The sequence below is a fragment of the Peromyscus eremicus genome, chromosome 2 (genome assembly GCF_949786415.1).
Source record: "Peromyscus eremicus chromosome 2, PerEre_H2_v1, whole genome shotgun sequence".
NCBI classification, from domain to species: Eukaryota; Metazoa; Chordata; class Mammalia; order Rodentia; family Cricetidae; genus Peromyscus; species Peromyscus eremicus.
Window position 1 is genome coordinate 63,814,844 of NC_081417.1, and position 20,967 is coordinate 63,835,810.

Genomic DNA, 20,967 nt, shown 5'->3' on the forward strand with positions numbered 1-20,967 from the left:
CTATCGATTTTTTTAGTTATTACTTTTCATATCTTTTCTAAAAAAAAGTTGCGACTCCTAGTCGTAAAGATATTTTTCTATGTTTTAAAAGAACTCCATAGTTTTAGCTTTGGTTTAGATCTGTGATCCACGTGAATTAACGTCTGTGTATGGTGTGAGTTAGGCAGTGAAGACCATTTCCCCAAATGGATATCTAGGCATCTCAGCAACATTTATTTATTATTTTTCTTAGCAATTTTTAATTTTTTTTAAATTAGTGTACAAGTCAGGTTATGGTGGCTCACATCCTTAATCCCAGCACTCAGAAGGTAGAGGCAGAAGGATCTCCATGAGTTCAAAGCCAGCCTGATCTACACAGCGAGTTCCAGGCCAGCCAAGGCTACATAGTGCGACCCTGAGTACAAAAAAGGAAAAAAAAATCAACATATGGTTATGGTGCTTCCAAAACAAAAACAAAAACCATGCATTGTGGTGGATTCCTCCCCATCTCCTTCGACCCTCTGCTACCTCCGTCCCACCTGTAACCTCTCCTAGTCTCTATTCCTCTTTCATGTCCCGTGTGTCCTTCTGCTCAGCCTTCGTCCTTCCTGGTCACCTATTTTTACCTACTTTTTTTTTTCTCCAGCAGTTTAGAGTTTCAAGTCTTATGTTACAGTCTTTGCTCTGACTGGTGCTGATTTTGTGCAGGGTGAGGGATAAGGATCTAGTTTTGGTCTTCAACCTGAAGAGATGCGGGTTTCTTATCACCACTTGTTGAAGATGCTATCTTTTTTTCCCCATGTGTGTTTTTGGCACCTTTGTAAAAAATTAGATGGCCATGGCTGTGGCTGTATGCGCTTATTGTAGATTTTTTTATTCTAGTCCATTGATCTGGATGTCTGTTTTGTGCCAGTACTCTATCGTTTTCATTATTATGTATCTGTAGTATCAGGTTTGGTGATATCTCCAGAATATTCTCTTTGCTCAGGATTGCTTTGGCTATGGGCAGGGGGGCAGGATCCTTTTGTGCTTTCATATGAGTTTGTACTGGCTACTTTTATGTCAACTTGACACAAGCTAGAGTTGTCTGAGAGGAGGGAGCTTTAACTGAGAAAATGCCTCCATGAGTTCAGGCTGTAGGCAAGCCTGTAGGGCACATTCTTAATTAGTGGTTTATGTGGGAGGGCCCAGCCCATTATAGGAGGGACCACCCCTGCACTGGTGGTCCTGGGTTCTATAAGAAGACAGTCTGAGCAAGCCACGCAGAGCAAGTAATCAACAGCATTCCTCCATGGCCTCTGCCTTGGTCATGGTGTTTCATTACAGCAATAGTAACCCTCACTAAGACAGTTTTAAGAAAGATTTTTCTATTTCTAAAAAATGGTACATTTTTTTAATCTTTTAAAAGCATGCAAATAAAATAAAATCATGCACCAAATTCATCAGACCCAATATACATCACAATGAACTTCTAAACAGTTAGAAGAGCCATTCTGAAGCTGTGAGGTTAACACTGGATTTCACACTTTTCTTGGGAGTTTTGATGGGGATTGCATTGGATCTGTAGATTGCTTTTGCTAATATAGTCATGTTAGCAATGTTGAGACTTCCAGTCTATGAACATGGCAATCTTTGCATCTTATAGTGTCCCCTTTCTTTTTTTTTTTTTTTGGTTTTTCGAGACAGGGTTTCTCTGTGTAGCTTTGCGCCTTTCCTGGAACTCACTTGGTAGCCCAGGCTAGCCTCGAACTCACAGAGATCCGCCTGCCTCTGCCTCCCGAGTGCTGGGATTAAAGGCGTGCGCCACCACCGCCCGGCTAGTGTCCCCTTTCTAAGCGTTTCCTTCTTTCAGTGTTTTACAGTTTTCGCTGTTAAGGTTTTTTGCTTCCTTGGTTAGGTTTCTTCTACGGTATTTTTTTTTTTTTAGGTCATTGGAAACAGAATTGTTTCCCTGATTTCCTTCTCAGTCTATTTTTCATGGGCATGAAGGGCAGCTACTGTTTTTGTGTGTTAATTTTGTATCCTGTCACTTTGCTGAACGTGTTTATCAGCTCTAAGAATTTTCTAGTGGAGACTTGGGGTCTTATTTATTTATTTTTAATTACATTTGTTTATTCTGGCTGTACATATATGGGCACCCACGTGCCACCACAGGCATGTGGAGGTCAGAAGATAACTTATAAGAGCTAGTTCTCACCTTCCACCATGTGGGCCCCAACAACTGAATTCAGGTCATCAAGCTTGGCAGCAGGTGGCTTTATTCATTGAGCCTTCTTGATGACCCACACAATAGGGTCTCTTGTGTATATAATTATATCATCTGCAAATAAAGATGTTTTGATCCTGCCTTTTCTGTTTGTATCACTTTAGCTTTTGTCTCTTATTTTGTTGCTGTAATAGAGACTCCTAAATTTTTTCCTTCTTGGTTTCTTCAATAATCCAGTCATTACTCAGTAGTGTGTTGTTTAATCTCCATGGGCTTTGGATTTTCTTTCTGTTGATTTCTAGCTTTGCTCCATAATAGTCAGATAGAATATAAGAAGTTCAGTTTTCCTGTATTGGTTGAGACTTCATTTGTGACCTTCTCTACAATCTATTTTAGAGAAAATGGGCTTCTGGGAAGAATGTGTACTCTGAAGTGTTTTGATGGAATCTTCTATAAATGTCTGTTAAGTCCATTTGATCTGTGATGTCATTTAACTCCTGATGTTCCTTTGTTTCTTTTTTGACCATATGACTTGTCAACTGGTGAAATTGGGGTATTGGACTCATCCACTATTACTGCATTGGGGTTCATCTGTGGCTTTATATCCAGCAACATTTGTTGATGAAATTGGGTGCATCTGAGTACATATACATTCAGAATTATAGCGTTGTCTTGACTGACTGCCCACTTCATTAGTATAAAATGGCCTTTTTTTAATCTTTTCTGACTAGTTTTGGTGGGAAGTCTGTTTTGTCAGCTATTAGAGCAGTGACACCTGCTTGTGTCCTAGGTCCATTTGCTTGGAACACCTTCGCACATCCTCTCACCCTGAAGCAGTGTCTGTCTTTGATGGTGAGATGTGTTTCTTAGGGGCATTAACTAGCTGGATCCTGTTCCTGTTTGTTTTGTTTTTTAATTTAGTCTGCTAGTCAGTATCTTTTGGTTGGATAATTGAGAGTATTCATATTCAGAGTTATTATTTAAAGGTTTGTGTTAACTCCCGTCATTTTGTTGATTTTGTAGCAGTTGGCCTTTTCCTAATCCTCATTTGCTTAACCATTGTTGTAGCACACTCTCTCCATAGCCTCTTAGAGGAGTTTATTCTTCTCTTTACTCCAAAGAATTCCTTCCAGTAGCCTCTACAGTGCTGGTTTAGTGGTCATAAACTCTGTGAGCCTGCTTTTATCACAGAATATTTTTCTTTCTCCATCAGTGATGACAGACAATTTTGCTGAGGGCAATCATCTGGGCTGTCAGCTGTGGTCTTCCAGAACTTGAACAACATCTTTCCATACCTTTATGGATTTTAATGTTTCTGTTGAGAGATCTGCTGTTATTCTGCTGGACTTGCCTTTTTATGTGACTTTGTGCTTCTGTTTTGTAGAATTCAATGCACTTTTTTGTTGATTGTAGTTAGTGTTTCAATTATTCTACTGTGGGGTGGGGTTCTTGTCTGGCACGTCTAATTGGTGTCCTCTGTGCCACTTGTGCATTGATGAGCCTCTCCCCTTAGGTTTGGGAAACTTCATACTATGATTGTATTGAGAATATTTTCTGGGCTTTGGGCATAGAATTCTTCTTCATCTATGCCAATATTTCATAGGATGGTTTTTCCATGGTGTCTCAAAGATCTTGCCTGTATAATTTAAAATTTTATCAATGTCCTTGACTGAATTTACTAATCCCTCTACCTTATCTTTAAGCCCTGATATTTTATTTTCTTCATGATCAACTAAATTGGTGACGCTTTTCAGAGGGCTTTAAAACTGACTTTTTGAACATTTTGTTTGTTTTTTTCTAGCTTGTGGTGATGTATTGTGTCCCCCAATATACTGTGTCCCCAATAAAATTTACCCGAGGATCAGAGGAAAAAGCTAGCCACTATAGTAAACATAGAAGTCAGGCAATGGTAGCACACGCCTTTAATCCTATCATTAGGGAGGCAGGGATCTGTCTGGATATCTGTGAGTTCAAAGCCACACTGGAAACAGAGCCAACCATGGTGACACACACCTCTAATCCCAGCACTAACCATAGTAGTCTGGAGGTCTGTACAGACAGACAGGAAGTGACAGGAAGACAGATAGAGCTGGGCAGGAAGAAGAAGTGATGTAGCAAATAAGGGAGCAGAACAGAAAGGCATATAGGTGTGGGTATACAGGAAGTAGCTCTCTTTGGAAGCTGAGAAGTTGGCGAGGTGAGGTTAGCTGTGGCTTGTTCTGCTTCTCTGATTTTGTTTGTTTGTTTGTTTGTTTTTCAAGACAGGGTTTCCCTGTGTAGTTTTGGTGCCTGTCCTGGATCTGGCTCTGTAGACCAGGCTGGCATCAAACTCACAGAGATCCACCTGCCTCTGCCTCCCAAGTGCTGGGATTAAAGACATGTGCCAACACCACCCTGTTTGCTTCTCTGATCTTTCAGAACCCATTATCTGGCTCTGGGTTTTTTATTTAATAGGACCATTTAGCAATTCGTCTACACTAGCTGTTTAATTAATTCTATTATTGTATCGTGTAGGGATTTTCTTATTTCATTCAGCTGTGTTCTCTCAGAATCGATTCATTTAATGAACTAATCCAACATTTACTCAGTTCTCTCTCACTGTTTTGAAAATATTTATCATTATTCTTTTGAATTCTTTGTCTGGGGTTTCTTCTGAGTCTCCTTGGGGTCATTACTCAGTTGGTAGATTTTGGAGGAGGCGTGTCTCTGCTTTTTATGTTGCTTGTGTTTTCATGCTGGGACTTGTGCATCAGGAGTTAAATCACTGTTTGAAATTTATTTCAGAAGTTAGGTCATGTTTCTTCTTTCAGCTTGAAGAGTTTCAGTGTTTGGGAGAAACTAGGTTGTCATGAAGTTCAAGTGTCATTTTCCTCTGTGAGGTTGCGGTTTAAGACCCACGGCCCTATGAGTCCTTCCCTGAGAGGATAACACTGTCTACAGCATCAGTCACTATCTAGGGGCAGACTTGCCATGAAAATAATGCAGTAGTCAACTATACAACATCATCCTTTGGGGGGTTTGGGGAAGTAAAATTGTTAGCACATTGATAGTACTGTGTGAAAAAGAAAAAGAAGAAAGCCACAGTAAGACATGGCTAATGTCAGGAAGACAGAGAGAAAACTAGGGAGATATAAATAGAAGCAGAAACCGGTTGGGGTGAAAGAATATGGGGGTGAGGGAATTGTGGGGGTGAGGGAATTTGGGCTAAAGGCAGACTGAAGACAGGTGAAGGTCAGTGAACAGATAACCTAGACCAGCCCCTTCTCTCAGTAGCTGAGGCACAGACCCTGAAAAGCAGCCCAGACTAGGTTCTTTGAGAGAGGAAAGGAAAGAGGAGACCGCTGAGCTGTCCTGCTAAATGACATTGAGCGTTATACAAAGATGGGTAGAGGAGACAGAGAGGAGCGCGCTGGGAGTAGCTCTCAGATGATAGGGTTACTCATGCTGTGCTGTTGTTTCACCGGTGGAGTCTGAGATCTGGTCACATCTCTCACTTCCTTCGGGGCTCTGTTCTGAATGCCTGCTCTCCTCCTGTGCTGACCTTGCCAGTGTCCTGCGCACCACTTGGAGTCGCTCTGAAAGTTCCCGGGGTGTGCTTTGGTTCCCGGGGTGTGCTTTGGTTCCCGCCAAGTTTTCAGCTTTCTGGATGCTGTGCGGATCGATCTGCCCAAAGTTTCTTTTCCTTGGTCTTTCAGTGTTCTGTTTATCACACGAGAGCCTACCATTCCGGCCGCTTTGTCTGAGCCCGACAGTGTGATGCCGAGAGAGCCTGGGGCGGCTAAGCCAGCAAAGCAGCAGACTTTTTTGTTGTTTGTTTGTTTTTATGTTTGTTTGTTATTTTCTAACTTTATGCGTATGTGCACTCTTATGTGTGGAGATCAGAGGGCAGCTTGGAGGAGACCATTCTCTTCTTCCACCGTGGGATCCAGGGATCAAATCCAGACTGTCAGGCTTGCTGGCAAGTGCCCTCGCCCACAGAGCCGCCTCAGTCTTTTGGAATGGCGTCTTGCTTCTGTTCTGTCAGCCAATTCCAAGCACCCCGGCCAAGGGAAGAGTTTCCCCAGCCTCCCCGCCCCGCCCCACCTCTACCCCTGCCCTGCTCTAGGTGTGGCCTTTCCCCAGCGGTTTGGAGTGTCTGCTGCTTTCGCGAGAGTTGTTTTTCAGCTTTCCCAAATTATTCTCTTGAGACTCTGGCCACCCGCACCTGATTTTCATCTGTCTTGAATCTCCGTGATTCTTTTTTTGGATTCTAAAAAACGGCTCCATGGTGAATAGCGCTTCCTGCTCTTCCAGAAGACCTGAGTTCAGTTCCCAGCACCCCCATTAGGTGGCTGGCAACCTCCTGTGACTCCAGCTCCAAGGGATCTAGTACCTTCTTCTGGCTTCTTAAGGCACCTGCAATCATGGAGTATGCAGGTGAGCATGTGCACACATGACACACACGTATCAATAATATAACAACAAAATGAAATAATACTTATCTGCAGGGGAGCTACCATGATTAAAACCATGTTTGTCCAGGTTGAGGCTCGTCTAGTGTACTCTGGGTGTGCTGACCTGTGAAAATCGGGACTCAACTGCACAATACGTGATAGTGGGAACGGCATCTATGCCCCCCCCAAAGAAATAACAGAAAATAAACCCCTGCCGTTCCAGCATCACTATGATGCTGTGTTAAAACACCCAAACAACAAGAACCCGACGGGACAAAGAGTCTGTTTTAGCTCACAATTCCGGTTACAGTCCTTTATTTCAGGGAAATCGAGGTAGCAGGAATTTGAAGCAACTAGTAACATCATATCCACAGTCAGAGAGAGAAATGAACGCACAAACACACAGTGCATGTCAGCTCTCTCTATTCTCAGACCGTCCAGAGCCCCGAACCAGGGAAGGGCGCTGCCCACTTTCAGACTGGATCTTCTCCTGTCAATCAAGACAGTCCTTTACAGACCTGCCTGCCACAGGGCAATCTGGTCTAGTCAGTCTCTCACTGAGACTCTTCCCAAGTCATCTGAGGCTGTGTCAAGCTAACCGTTAAAACTGAACATTCACACCTACAAATTAAACAAATGGAGTAATGACTTATTATTGGGAAGACAAACATGGCTTGATCAAGAAACAGAAGGAGAATTATACCACCAGGAGCCCCTGTGTCCCATGCTAACCCCAACTCCTTCCTTCTACAATAACTAATGATTGCTCTGCCTTTGCAGTAGTCAACTCCTGGTAATTTTAATATTTTTATCCCTCAGTGGACATCTACAAATATAATAGTTTGGTTTTACAGTAGATTTTTATTACAATTACATTTTTAATAAAATAATTTATTTTACCAGGATAAACCCAACTTGATGATATATTATCTATAAAAATTGCACAGATATGAATACATAGATCTTTTTGAAGTCTTACCGAATTCGATATAGTTATTTTAAGGTTTTTGTGGCAGTTCAGGTCTGGTTCTGGCTCTTCTACTCTTAACTCTACCTTCTGTCTGGAATTTGGGTTCTTTCTCCCTTAAGTGATTGATATAATTGACCACGTCTGGGCGTGGCCGCACATTGCTCTAATCTCAGCTCTTGGAAGGCTAAAGAAGAGGGTGATAGCCAGGGCCAGCCTGGACTACGGAGGAGGAGCCTGCTAATAATGACAATTATGGCAATAATGCGCTAGAAGAAACCATCGAGGCCTGCAGCTTTCTTTGTGGCTTTGTTCTAATAATAAATTCAGCTCGTTTAACAGGTATAGAGTTGTTCAAATGTTCCGTTTCGTCTTTTAGTGGTTTTTGTAAACTGTACTTTTTCAGAGGACTTACGTATACCACTTAAATTATCTAAGTTCTAGACCCTAAAGTAATTCATATTATCCTTTCATTATTATCGTCTTGATATCTGTAAGTCAGTAGCAACTCTTTTTAACTCTTGATGGTTCATGTGCTCTCTGTCAGTCATCTGGTTATCTGTCTACCCTCTTTCTATTACTGCCCGAGGCATGCTGAGGATTTATCAACTTTGTTCTCTTTTATAATGCCTATCTGATTTGTTAATGTTTTCTATTGTCTCTTTTCCATTTCATTGTGTTTGTTTATAGTTTGTATTATAATTTCCTTTGTCCCCACGTTAGATTTACTTTGTCCTTTTCCTAGCTTGTTAAGTTATAAATTCTAGCATATATTAAAAGCTTTAACATTCCATTGGAACTCGGCTTTAGATATATCACACACTTGCTAACTTTTTGAGAATTTCATACATGAAGACACTGCATTTGCATCGTATCGACTCCTCCCTCGTCACCCTCCAATGTCTTCTGGGCTCCCCTCTGGAATTCATGACTCCCTCTTCTTGATATATGTTACCACTGGCTAAACATCTAGAACATGAAAGAGGAAAAGAAAAAAAAAACCCAGACATAAAAATAAATACACATTCTATTTGTCTGAAATTTCTAGAGAAAACAAAACTTTCTAGCAATTACTTAGGAGTTCCCTGGGGTTGGAGTGTGGACTGATTGCAAGAGGATGTGAGGGAACCTTTGGAAGTGATATAAATGTTCTAAACATGGAGGGGGATTGTATATTCCAGACCACCTTGGGCCACACGGTAAGACTCTGTCTACATCAAAATAAAATAAGAAGTGAGTTTTTCTCACAATGTGTCCCCAATTGTACAGAGAATAAAAAAGACCAAACTGATGCACACATCCAAATTATTTTTCACTGATGAAGAAAGAAACATTTTCACCAAGTTTTTATTGCTTTTTTTTTTTTGGCATACAAAGAATGTTTGACTTTCACAAACTTTTTCTTGTTTCTAGGTCATTTAGTACAACCACTGTCTTTAGTCTAAAGAGTTGATGGTCCAGCCTCAGCCACTCAAGAAGAACTCAGTCCAAACTGATCTGAAGGACCAGTGAGCAAGTCTATGCTTAATAAGTGGTCATTCCCAGCAGAGCCCTGCTGTGCACAGAACCAGGAAATAACCCATTTCCTTCACTATCAATGAATGAGGCATTTCCAACCTACCAGGTTCCTTACAGCAACCTTCACATCCTTGTTTCTGAGGCTGTAGATGATGGGGTTCAGCATGGGGGTCAATACTCCATAAAATAAGGACATGAGTTTGTCTGAAACATCCTGTTTGTCTGCCCCCAGTGGGTCCTTGGACTTGGGCTTCCCGTACATGAAGAGGATGGTCCCATAGAAGACGATCACCACAGTGAGGTGGGCAGAGCAGGTGGAGAAGGCCTTCCTCCTCCCCTCAGCAGAGGGGATCCTCAGGATAGTGGTGAGTATAAATGTATAAGAGACAAAGATGAACAGAACTGGGACCCCCAGGAAGATCACATTGGCCACCCCCATGCTGATGACATTGATGGAGATGTCAGCACAGGCCAGTTTCAGGACAGCCAGGATCTCACAGGTGAAGTGATTAATGACATTGTCCCCACAGAAAGGCAACTGTACTGCCAGGGATATCTGCACCAAGGAGTTGGCACCACCAGCCACCCAGGAGCTGATGGCCATGGGCACATAGGCAGCCTTGCTCATGACCACTGGGTACCTAAGGGGGTTGCAGATGGCCACATAACGATCAAATGCCATCATGCCCAGGAGCACACACTCCGTGGCTCCCATGGCAAAGGAGAGAAACATCTGCACTGCACAACCTGAGAAAGAGATTGTTTTTCTGGGAGTGAGGAAACCATCCAGGACCAGGGGAATTGAGGAGGTGGTGTAGCAGATATCCAGGAAGGAGAGGTTCCCCAGGAAGAAGTACATGGGCGTGTGCAGGTGGGAGTCAAGGATGGTCACCAGGATGAGGACCCCGTTGCCCAGCAGGATTACCAGGTACATCAGCAGGATGAGCAGGAAGAAGGTTTTCTCCAGCGTTGGGTGATCTGACAAGCCCAGCAAGACAAATTCAGCTACCAGGGACTGGTTGGCCACTTCCATTTCTCATGCTCTCTTTCCCTTTCATGAAAACAGGAGACATCAAGCACTTATGGGGACCAGTATAGGGGCATGCTTCTAGAATGTATAATTAGATTTACCCTTTAGATGCCAGTTTGTAAAATCAGCGCTGAAGGGATAAAATTCACTATCAGGTTGCCCTAGAGGTCAGGATGCATTGGTTCAAGCAGGAGAAAGCCTCTGATAGAAGCTTAACCAAGCATGATACATGGAAAATCATGATATAGCCAGGCCAGCGGAGCCGGCATGCCTGAAGGAAGGGATGTGTCTCTTTCTGCGTGCAGGGCTACATGAAAACCACAAAGAGGGACCTTTAGAATGCTACAGGGTTCCAGAAGAGGGGAGAAACATGGACTTCTCTGGCTTGGTCCCAGAACCCTTCCTCCACTCTCCTAGTCTGCTGTCACTCTTGGTAATGTTAGCTATTGGCATCATCTCTCTCCTCTAGCTTAATTCTGTACCCTTAGGATAATGTTAAGATAATAATGTAGCTCCACAGAGACGTAATGTGATGGGTGGAGGCCAGGCAGACCTGAGATTCGCACAGGCAGCTCTCTTTTCTTGCTCGTGGTTTTTGGAGACCCGACTGGGTCAGGCGGCTGGAACAGCATTCCAGAACCTGTGACTATTCTGTTATGTACAGTGAGTTTTTCCCCTAATAAATTCCTTTACCCATTAAACAGAGTCTGTGGATTTCTTGTTATAACCTCAGTTCGTTCTTAGGACCCATAAGATGGAAAGGGAGAATTAACTCCTTCAAGTTGGTCTCTGACCTCTACATGAGCACTGTGACATATGTGTGTGCATGTCACATACAAATAAATAAATGTTTTAAAACAATGAGGAAACTGATGCTCTGAGAACCACAAGGCTGGGACAGAGCCAGGCAGTTCTCCAGTCTCCCCTAGACTCCATCTCATCGTATATGTTCTCACCTACCATTTGTACAGAACGTGTCTACTGAGGACAAAAGGGCCCAGTTATGAAGCTTTGGCCATTCTCACCCTCCCTAGGGCATTTGCAGACAATAGATGTATGGCACCGTCCTCTAAGACAGCGGTTCTCAACCTGTGGGTCGAGACCCCTCTGGGGGGTTAACGACTGTCTCACAGGGGTCACATATCAGATATTTTTCCTATCAAATATTTACATTACAATTCTTAACAGTAGCAAAATTACAGTTATGAAGTAGCAACAAAAATAGTTTTATGGTCACCGCAACATGGGGAACTGTATTAAAGTTTTGCAGGACCAGGAAGGCAGAGAACCACCGCTCTAAGAAATCTGCCCTGTAGCCAGGCTTGAGCGGGATGAGTGGGGCCCTGGCTGCACCCACTGTGTCTTGACTGTCACCCTGTTGCTAGGGAACTGGGTGAGAGAAACCAAACCCGGGCTGAAGCGATCCTCCTGCAATTATCAGAGAAGCTGAGCTGTAGACACAGGGAGTAATTGAAGCAAAAGAGATCTGTTTTAGAGATGTTGGCCCTGTGTGAAGGAGACAGGAACCGCGCCAGGGACAGCTCTATGTCAGGGACAGCTCTATGCAAAGGAGATGGAGCCTTGGCCGGGATGCTGTGAAGTAACTTCTCTTCCTCAACTGTGCGAGTCTTCCAGGGGAAAAACAAACCAGAACTAAAACCATTTCCCAGTTGTTCTGACACCTGATCTGTAGCTCACATCTCTCACCCTTCCGTCAGGCAGCCTTGATGGTTAGAAATTTGCCTTACATTAGACAGACACATTATTGTTGCCCTCCACATATGTGCCCCCACTCTGCCCTATCCCTGCACCAGCCAGGACTCCCTGAACTCCCTGCCTCCTTTCCTCTATAAAGAACCCGAGAGGTGTGGAAGCCAGGACCAAGTCTGACCTTGGATGCCATCTGTCCTTGGAGTCCCCACTTGGCTCCTCCCCTCACCTACCTGAAGAAGGTCTGGCCACAGAGAGAACCCTGCCTGTGTCCAGCGAGCAGACAAGTCCATGCTGGGGAGGGGAGCTCCCCCAGCGAAGGTCTCCCGGTGAGGGGGAGGCTGGAGCTGCCTGAACTAGGAAAAGGATGGTTTCAGCTACCTATATTGTGCTCGCCTGCCCCAGCCTGGTCTGTCGGCCTGGGACACACAGCAGTTCTGCCCCGCTGTCCCGGGCACAGCAGAAGGGAGGAAAGACACTGCTGGCTGTAGCTGGGGAGGCTCCCACTGCTCGCTACTCTAGCTGCCCTTCCCCATTCCCAGGGAACTCATAAGAGACACCTGGAGATGCCACTTGCCGGCTGCCGCTGGAGTTGTGCCCGGCCTGCGTGTTCTGTGCTTTCTGCCCTCTGCCCTTCACCTGGCTCTCCAGAGGGCTTATCAAGGATCCTGGAAAAGTTTAGAGTCCTCGTTGTTTGGGAGTCGGTCCTAATCCCAGAGGCAATTTAAAGTTTGCTGGGAGGGCTCCCAGGAGTTTCAGGCCTGTGTTCCACAAATCCAATTAGACAGCAGCAGACCGGCCCGTGTGAATCGGAACGCTCACTGTAAAGGAATGTTCCTTAGATAAGGAAGACCCTGCCCTGTGCCCGGCGCTTGCTGACCTTCCTGGGAGTGGGGGATAACAAAGGCCCAACTGTGCTTTGGCCACAAGAGGATGATGGTCCCCATAGCTGAGACAGGCACCCTGGTCATCCAACGCTCCCAAGCAGCTGTTTACAGTAGCATCAGAAACTGAGGGTTGCCGGGCGGTGGTGGCGCACGCCTTTAATCCCAGCACTCGGGAGGCAGAGCCAGGCGGATCTCTGTGAGTTCAAGGCCAGCCTGGTCTCCAAAGCGAGTTCCAGGAAAGGCGCAAAGCTACACAGAGAAACCCTGTCTCGAAAAACCACAAAAAATAAAATAAAATAGAAACTGAGGGTTGTTTTGTCCCAATGTCCCCACCTAGCCTCCTGCTTGGGGCAGGCCCTGGGGTAGCTACCAAGGATTTGGGGGTAGAAAAGAAGCCCTTCCCACAGTCAAGGAATATGTGAGTAAGGGCACAGGAAGGGCTTGAATTCACTGATGGACACTCCCATCAGCAGTCAGCGTCTTCTCTGGAGAACTGTGGAAGTGTTTTACTAGCCCCCCTCCCCATTTAACTAACTTTACCCATCTCCTCCACCACATGGGGGGTCAGCATCCACGTCAGGTTGCTGGCTGGGCGGTGCATATGTCCCTCCTAGCTGTGAGCAGCACAAAGAGGCCTCCTTAAACCAAAGGACCATCCTGACGTTACCTCAATTGAACTTAAACTATGCACACTGGAGCTGGGGAGATGGTTTTGTCTATGATGTTCTTGTCTTGCAAGCAACAAGGCCTGCAGAGGTATGCACCACCATGACCCCGCCTCCTCAGGGCTGGCCTCACAGGTGTGCATCACCATGCCCACCTCCTCAGGGCTGGCCTCACAGGTGTGCACCACCATGACCCCTGCCTCCTCAGGGCTGGCCTCACAGGTGTGCATCACCATGCCCACCTCCTCAGGGCTGGCCTCACAGGTGTGCACCACCATGACCCCTGCCTCCTCAGGGCTGGCCTCACAGGTGTGCACCACCATGCCCCTGCCTCCTCAGGGCTGGCCTCACAGGTGTGCACCACCATGCCCACCTCCTCAGGGCTGGCCTCACAGGTGTGCACTAACATGACCCTGCCTCCTCAAGGCTGGCCTCACAGGTGTGCACTGCCATGACCCCACCTCCTTAGGGCTGGCCTCACAGGTGTGCACCACCATGACCCTGCCTCCTCAGGGCTGGCCTCACAGGTGTGCACCACCATGCCCCTGCCTCCTCAGGGCTGGCCTCACAGGTGTGAACCACCATGCCCACCTCCTCATGGCTGGCCTCACAGGTGTGCACCACCATGCCCCAGGTTACTGGTACATCTTTTTTGGAGAAATATTCAGTCAAATCATTTGTTCATTTTTAATGGGACCTCAGAGACCCTAAGACTGAATTTCTTTTTTTTATTCTTTAGGATTTTTATCTGTTCATAATTTTATACATGAACACAATGTATTAAAATGGTATCTAAGCCTTGAGCTCCCCAGATCAGTTCCTCCAGGATTCCCTGTACCATATATCTTCCCAATTTAACCTCTTCTCCTCTTCCTTCTTATTCTTCTTCTATAACCACCGGAATCTAATTAGTGCTATGTATATGCCGTGGGTAGAGGGACCTTAGGAAACGCGCCACGAGCCACATGGCTGAAGGAAATGATTCTCACTTCAGTGGTCACCGACTGCCAATAGGTCCTCATGCCAGAATATGGACTGATTTGTTTTGGTGCTGTGAGCTGGAGAGCTCAACAGCTCTGTCATGTCCAGAATACACGATTTGTATCAATCTTTCCAGACCTCTGGCTCTCACAACCTCTCCACTCCGCTCTTCCCCGATGTTCTCTGAGCCTTGACGTTGCTGGTGGGTGGGGGAGGGCTTTGTTGTGGTGCCACGGACGGCTCAAGGCGAGTTCTCCATAGTTCTTTACTCTCTGAACTTTAACCAGACGTGAGTACTGCATAAACCACCATCGGATCCATAAAAACATTGAGTTAGTTTTTATTGAAATACTTTTACTGAAGTTATATTCGAATTACACAAAACTATGTAAAAGTGGACAGTTTGGGGACATACAGCACATTCACAATGTGGCGCAAATCCCACCTGTGTCCAGCTTAAGACATTTTCATCTGCCCCAAACAAATGTCAAATCCCCAAGCAGTTCCGCTTCCTCCTCATCCCTGGTCCCCGAGAACTATTGATTTGCATTCTGATTTTGTCACATTCACTGAGATCCCACTGGACTGAACCAACTGTCCCAACTGAGCCAATGTCAAATGTGAGGGCGATGCGGAGTTACACAATAGAACTGTGTGCGGAGAAGAGATTTGAACCGTTGCTACAAGCGACCACACATGTGTAGAATAAAGGCATGTTTTCTCTCTAGGACATGTGAGCATTTTGAAATAAGTACTACTTTTAGCAAAGCCTACTTCCCCTTTAACTATGTGGTACAAAGGGGCAAAACCTTCCTAAATGGGTACCATTGCTTCAAAGTCCCCATCTGGGCTTCATTTGCTATGAATGGGAAACTATACTGGGGTGGGGTGGGGAGCCAATCACGCACCTCCTCTGGGATTTGCTAATTTGGAACCCTCTGTATCTGTGAGTTATAGTTATAAATAAGGCTGAAGTAATATTCAGTCCCTTTTGCCAGCCTTATAGAAGAAGACAATTTGAAATAAGGAATTGGGATAGAAGGCCTAAAATGAAGTATTAGATTTGCAGCAAGGATGAACCTGGATGCCATGAAGTAAAATAACTAGGTAGGAAAGGCAAACACTGCTCTTCCATGTGTCGTGTATAGACCTCAAGTCCATAGGAACAGCACATCCGTTCCTTCTCTTGTTGGTATAGCAAATACCTGACAGAAGCATCCCAAGGGAGGAGAATTGTGCTTTGGTTCACAGTTCACTGGGTCCATTGTGGCAGGAGATGAAGGTTTAGAGCAGCTAGGTCCATGGCAGCAGGACCTGAGGCAGTTCTCACATCTTAGCTGACCAGGAAGCAGAATTTGGACCAGAGCCAGAAGCAGCAATCACCTCAAGCCCCATTCCCAGGACCCACTCTTGATAGCTAGGTGACAGTCCCAAAAGCTCCACAGTCTCCCAGAATGCAACTGTTCAGACACACGGGCCTGTGGGACACATACATTCAAACCCCAACAGAGTAGTATAATGACCGGAGGTGGCCGAGGAAGGAGGAAGTGTTGATCAAAAGATACAAGCTTTCGACTTGATGAGACAAATGCGTTTGTTTCTCTACAGCACATTATGGTGACCACAGTTAATGACAATATATCGTATACCTGAAGTTGCTTAAATAGTTCAATGTAGCCATTCTACAATGCAGAGAGATATCATGTTGAGCAACATGATTATACAAGACCTTGTCAATTAAATTTTAAATAGGATTACTCCTTGTTATGTCTCTTGTAGAGAATTTAGATAAATCATTTCTCCTATAAGGAGGAGGCGGCGGCGGCGGCAGAGGATCCCTGTGCAGCTCTCATTTTATGGCCCTGTCTATTGTAGGCCAGCATCTCTAACTTCCCACTGTTTGGTCACACAAATTAATGAGATTACAGTTATAGTTGGGTATCACGATGCATGCCCATTAGCCCAGCACCCAGGATGTAGAAGCAGGAAGATGGAGAGGTCAGGACAGTCTGGGCTACATAACAAGACTCTGTCTCTAATCAAAGAAAATAACACAAAATAAAATAACGAATAGGGACTGGCAGGATGGCTCAGTGGGTAAAGGTACCTGCTTACAGGAATCCTCTGCGCTAATAGCACCTTGGTGAGGAGGAGGCAGGAAGCTGGCGTCAGAGTTTTTCATCTTTGCCATCTTGAGAACATAAGCACCATTGCCCATGACGCCACAGGAGAGGTGCACAGAGCTCTCACAACACTGTGTGGACTCAGCTTGACCAGGGCTTGACCATTTCTCTAAAGGCTGAGGAGATGAAGCTCTGAAGCCCTGTAACTGGGGACCCTCAGCCCACAGACCACACAGGCTCAAGGCAGAGACAGCTTTACTTTCTTGGAGGCAAATCTTTCACCCGTCTGAGCCCTCACTTAAGCCCAATATAGTAAGGATGTCCCCACACGCAACACATGTCTTCAAGCAAGGGGAACGCAAGAAAGTTAAAAGGCAGCGTTGGGCAAAGGCATCTGGGTGTCTGTCCTAAGAGTGCCTATGTGGGCACACTTTTCAGTGTAGGGAGGGAGCAGAGGCAAGTGGACCTCTGTGTATGATGGGCCAGCCAGGGCTGCATCACAAGACTGTCTTTAAAAAATATTGAAAGGATTTAATGCAGTAAATGCTTTTTAGGGGGTGAAGTTTTCCTTTAAGCAGAAGGAAGTCATGTGTTTTTCTCTCCAGGAGGCAGCAGAGGCAATGGCTGCAGAGGGCACACACAGGTGACACGCACACTAGTCACAAACCTGTGCCAACATGGTTGTTCGTGTCAAAGGCTGGCTTCCCCTGGGGCTGATTGTATGGAGAGATTTTCATGCAGGATGTTTTCTGTGGGAACTGTTGAAGGCGGCTGAGGACCTGCGCAGAGAGAGAACATGAGTCTGCCACAGAGAAGCACTTGTGGCATGGCTTTTAGAGATAACCAGGAAGGCTAAGGCTTTATATCACCACTGACGGGTTACAGGTGTGGGCTGACCTGAGAAGAGCCTGTGCCATTGGGTGTGGTAGCTCTCCTTAGTGAGGGGCAGTGCTGCAGAGAAACCCACCGATGTCGTCAGCCACCGACAGGCCCGGTGGCTGAGGTGATGAGCAATTCATCTCTGGGCAGGAGTAGGGATCCAGACAACACACTTTTTTAAAAAATATTTTATATTTTATTATTTTTAGGAAGACACACAGTTTTACCAGAAACAATGATTTTTCTCACACAGTAGAAAAAAGGCCTTTAAAAAAAAATCTGCTGTCCCAGATGAAAAGTCTACCCAGCAAGCACTGGGCCAGTTCTGAGAGGAGGAACCAGTGTGGTGGAAGTTACCTACAGGAAGTTCAGTGCAGAGGTCGGCACAAGTCCAGTTCAGTTCTGTGAGGCTCCAGGTCCTCTGACTAGGATGGGGGCTGGCTCACTCCCCAGGTGGCTGCATTTGCTTACAGAACTCATCAAACTGCTGTTGCTCCAGGTCTGTCAGGACTCTGCTGAGAGCGTAGATCTCTGCTCTTTGTCTTTGCTTCAGCTCCTGCTGGGCAGATTTCTGCTTAGCCTTCTCCACTCTGAAGACAGGTTCTTTAACTTTGGATTTTTCTTCCCGGTCAGGTGGATCCATGACTTGGATTCTGAATGCTTCTTGGTTGGCTCTGACCCGGCCTCTGGCTCCTGGCCTCTGCCAAGTCACAGACCAGCCCCTACGAGGGATTCACCCTCTCCTTCCCCTTCCTGGGGACCAGAGTACCCAGCCCCGCTGCCTTTGAACTGGGCAGGCCACGCCCCATTCCACACTCTTAACAAATGCGTCTCCAGGTTTAGCAGGCATATAAGTCCCCAGGAGAATCTTGTTAAAATGAGGGTTCCGAACAGTCAGTGAACCTGCTGTGGGCCCTGGGTACTCTGTATGCCAATAAGCTCCCAGGGGATGTCAGTCTGTGGACCACACTCTGATTGGCTCTAAGGCAACTTGTCCCTCAAGTGAGAGCCATCTGAACATGTGGGTCATAGACTATGTCCCTCCTTCACTGGGTGAGGCATCTGTGACTTGCCAGATCCCTTACAGCAGTCTTAACATCCTTGTTCCTCAGACTGTAGATGATGGGGTTCAGCATGGGAGTCAGAAGTCCATAGAAGAGGGAGATGAGCTTGTCTGCAAGGTCCTGCTTGTCTGCCCCCAGTGGATCCTTGGACTTGGGCTTCCCATACATGAAGAGGATGGTCCCATAGAAGATGATCACCACAGTGAGGTGGGCAGAGCAGGTGGAGAAGGCCTTCCTCCTTCCCTCAGCAGAGGGGATCCTCAGGATAGTGGTGAGTATGAAGATGTAGGAGACAAAGATGAACAGAACTGGGACTCCTAGGAAGATCACATTGGCTACCCCCATGCTGATGACATTGATGGAGATGTCAGCACAGGCCAGTTTCAGGACAGCCAGGATCTCACAGATGAAGTGATTAATGACATTGTCCCCACAGAAAGGCAACTGTACTGCCAGAGATATCTGCACCAAGGAGTTGGCACCACCTGCCACCCAGGAGCTGATGGCCATGGGCACATAGGCAGCCTTGCTCATGACCACTGGGTACCTAAGGGGGTTGCAGATGGCCACATAACGATCAAACGCCATCATGCCCAGGAGCACACACTCCGTGGCTCCCATGGCAAAGGAGAGAAACATCTGCACTGCACAGCCTGAGAAAGAGATTGTTTTTCTGGGAGTGAGGAAACCATCCAGGACCAGGGGGACCGAGGAGGTGGTGTAGCAGATATCCAGGAAGGAGAGGTTCCCCAGGAAGAAGTACATGGGCGTGTGCAGGTGGGAGTCAAGGATGGTCACCAGGATGAGGACCCCGTTGCCCAGCAGGATCACCAGATACATGGACAGGATAAGCACAAAGAATGTCTTCTCCAGTTTGGGATGGGCAGAGAGGCCCAGCAGGACAAATTCTGTCACAGTAGACTGGTTGGATACTTCCATTTCAAACTCTCTCTTTTATCCCAAGGAATACTGAAGGCAGAAAATGCATGCTAATGATTTGACTTGCTGGATTTAACACACAATGCTTTTAATAGCGTCCAGAAACTAGCCTCTGAAGTAGGTATGGTAGTGTAGACCTTTAATCCCATCACTCAGGAGGCTGAGGCAGGACGGCAAGTTTGAAGCCAGCCCGGACTACATAGTCAGGGCTCGTCCCAAACCAAAACAAAAACTTACCCTCTGAGATTCAACTGTAAAACCACGTTATCTAGCCAGGCGGTGGTGGCGCATGCCTTTAATCCCAGCACTCGGGAGGCAGAGGCAGGAGGATCTCTGTGAGTTCGAGGCCAGCCTGGGCTACCAAGTGAGTTCCAGGAAAGGCACAAAGCTACACAGAGAAACCCTGTCTCGAAAAACCAAAACCAAACAAACAAATAAATGAATAAATAAATAAAACACAAAATACAAAATACAAAATAAAACCACGTTATCTAAAAGCCAATCTGTGTGGCAGACCTGGAAAAAAAATTAAATTTAATGATGTAAATGACATATTTTACTATAATCTAAAGTAATGTCATATGTTGATGTACGGTGTTTCCGGCACTTTATAGGAAAGCAGGACCCTGTGAGTAATTCTATGTGCTACATAGTTAGAGGCTTTGGGCTATCACAGCTCAGCGACCTTGGCCATTACATAGCTTATCGACTAGTCTTCTGAACCTGGGTCTTTATCACCCACTTATGTAATTTTAATTCCTACACTGAGAATATACTTGTTTAAGAACATAAAGTTTCCTACCTTAATGGTTTTATTTCTTTGTGTGTGTGTGTGTGTGTGTGTGTGTGTGTGTGTGTGTGTGCATGTGTGTGCCTGTGTACATATACCACATGCCACAGAGGCCAGAAGAGAGCATTGGCTCTCTTGGAACTGGAGTTACAGGCGGTTGGGAGCTTCCTGATATGGGTGCTGGGAACCAAACCCAGGTCCCCGGGAAAGGGAAAGCAATATGCGCTCCTAACCATGGAGTCTGCTCTCCAGCTCATTTACCTCTTAGTCAGTGTTCGGCTTCTACTTCAGTCTCTTGTAAATTTAGTCACTTTATCTGACCACGATTATCTGTTCTGCATTTGTGAGTTTCTGAAACTTCCAACACAGAGTCCCCACCCTCGTCTCCAGAAATGCAGTCTGGAGAGAAGGAGTCTCGTGTTTCCCCCATGACCATGCCTACCTGTACCTTGGCTGCTCTGAAACGTGGCTGGAGATATAGAATCTTACCTGATGGTTGGGGCCTTCTCAAAATTCACATTTCCGGCTTTAGAAAGGTGGGGCCTTGAGTCACACCCACATCAAAACTGGGGAGGAAAAGCTCCGGCAGGCCTTCCCAGAGCATTTGGAGGTTTGCAGGCACATCCGTGGGCAAAGCTGTTCTGCCTCTGGGAACCAGTGCCTGTGCCACAGATGGTCACAACCCCGCTTCCAAAGAGGTTCGGAGCACCAAATGTCATAAGATCCTGCACAGGATAGACAAAGGGACCCGTAAGCTGGCTGCCTCGGGCTGCCTAGCACTGGCTATATGCACTGA

At 46.0% G+C, this 20,967-nt stretch overlaps 3 protein-coding genes across 3 annotated transcripts; all 3 read right to left on the reverse strand.

The window, feature by feature from the left end:
- Positions 1–9,179: 9,179 nt before the first annotated feature.
- On the reverse strand, positions 9,180–10,136 carry LOC131904756 (olfactory receptor 13C7-like). The gene has a single exon (XM_059255796.1). The coding sequence runs from the start codon at positions 10,134–10,136 to the stop codon at positions 9,180–9,182; it is 957 nt and encodes a 318-aa protein (XP_059111779.1).
- Positions 10,137–17,820: 7,684 nt separating this feature from the next.
- On the reverse strand, positions 17,821–18,033 carry LOC131904679 (small vasohibin-binding protein-like). Its single transcript, XM_059255743.1, has one exon. The coding sequence runs from the start codon at positions 18,019–18,021 to the stop codon at positions 17,821–17,823; it is 201 nt and encodes a 66-aa protein (XP_059111726.1). The 5' UTR covers positions 18,022–18,033.
- A 391-nt stretch (positions 18,034–18,424) lies between these two features.
- Positions 18,425–19,381, reverse strand: LOC131904681 (olfactory receptor 13C7-like). The gene has a single exon (XM_059255744.1). It carries the CDS (start codon positions 19,379–19,381, stop codon positions 18,425–18,427), a length of 957 nt encoding a protein of 318 aa, XP_059111727.1.
- Positions 19,382–20,967: the final 1,586 nt, after the last annotated feature.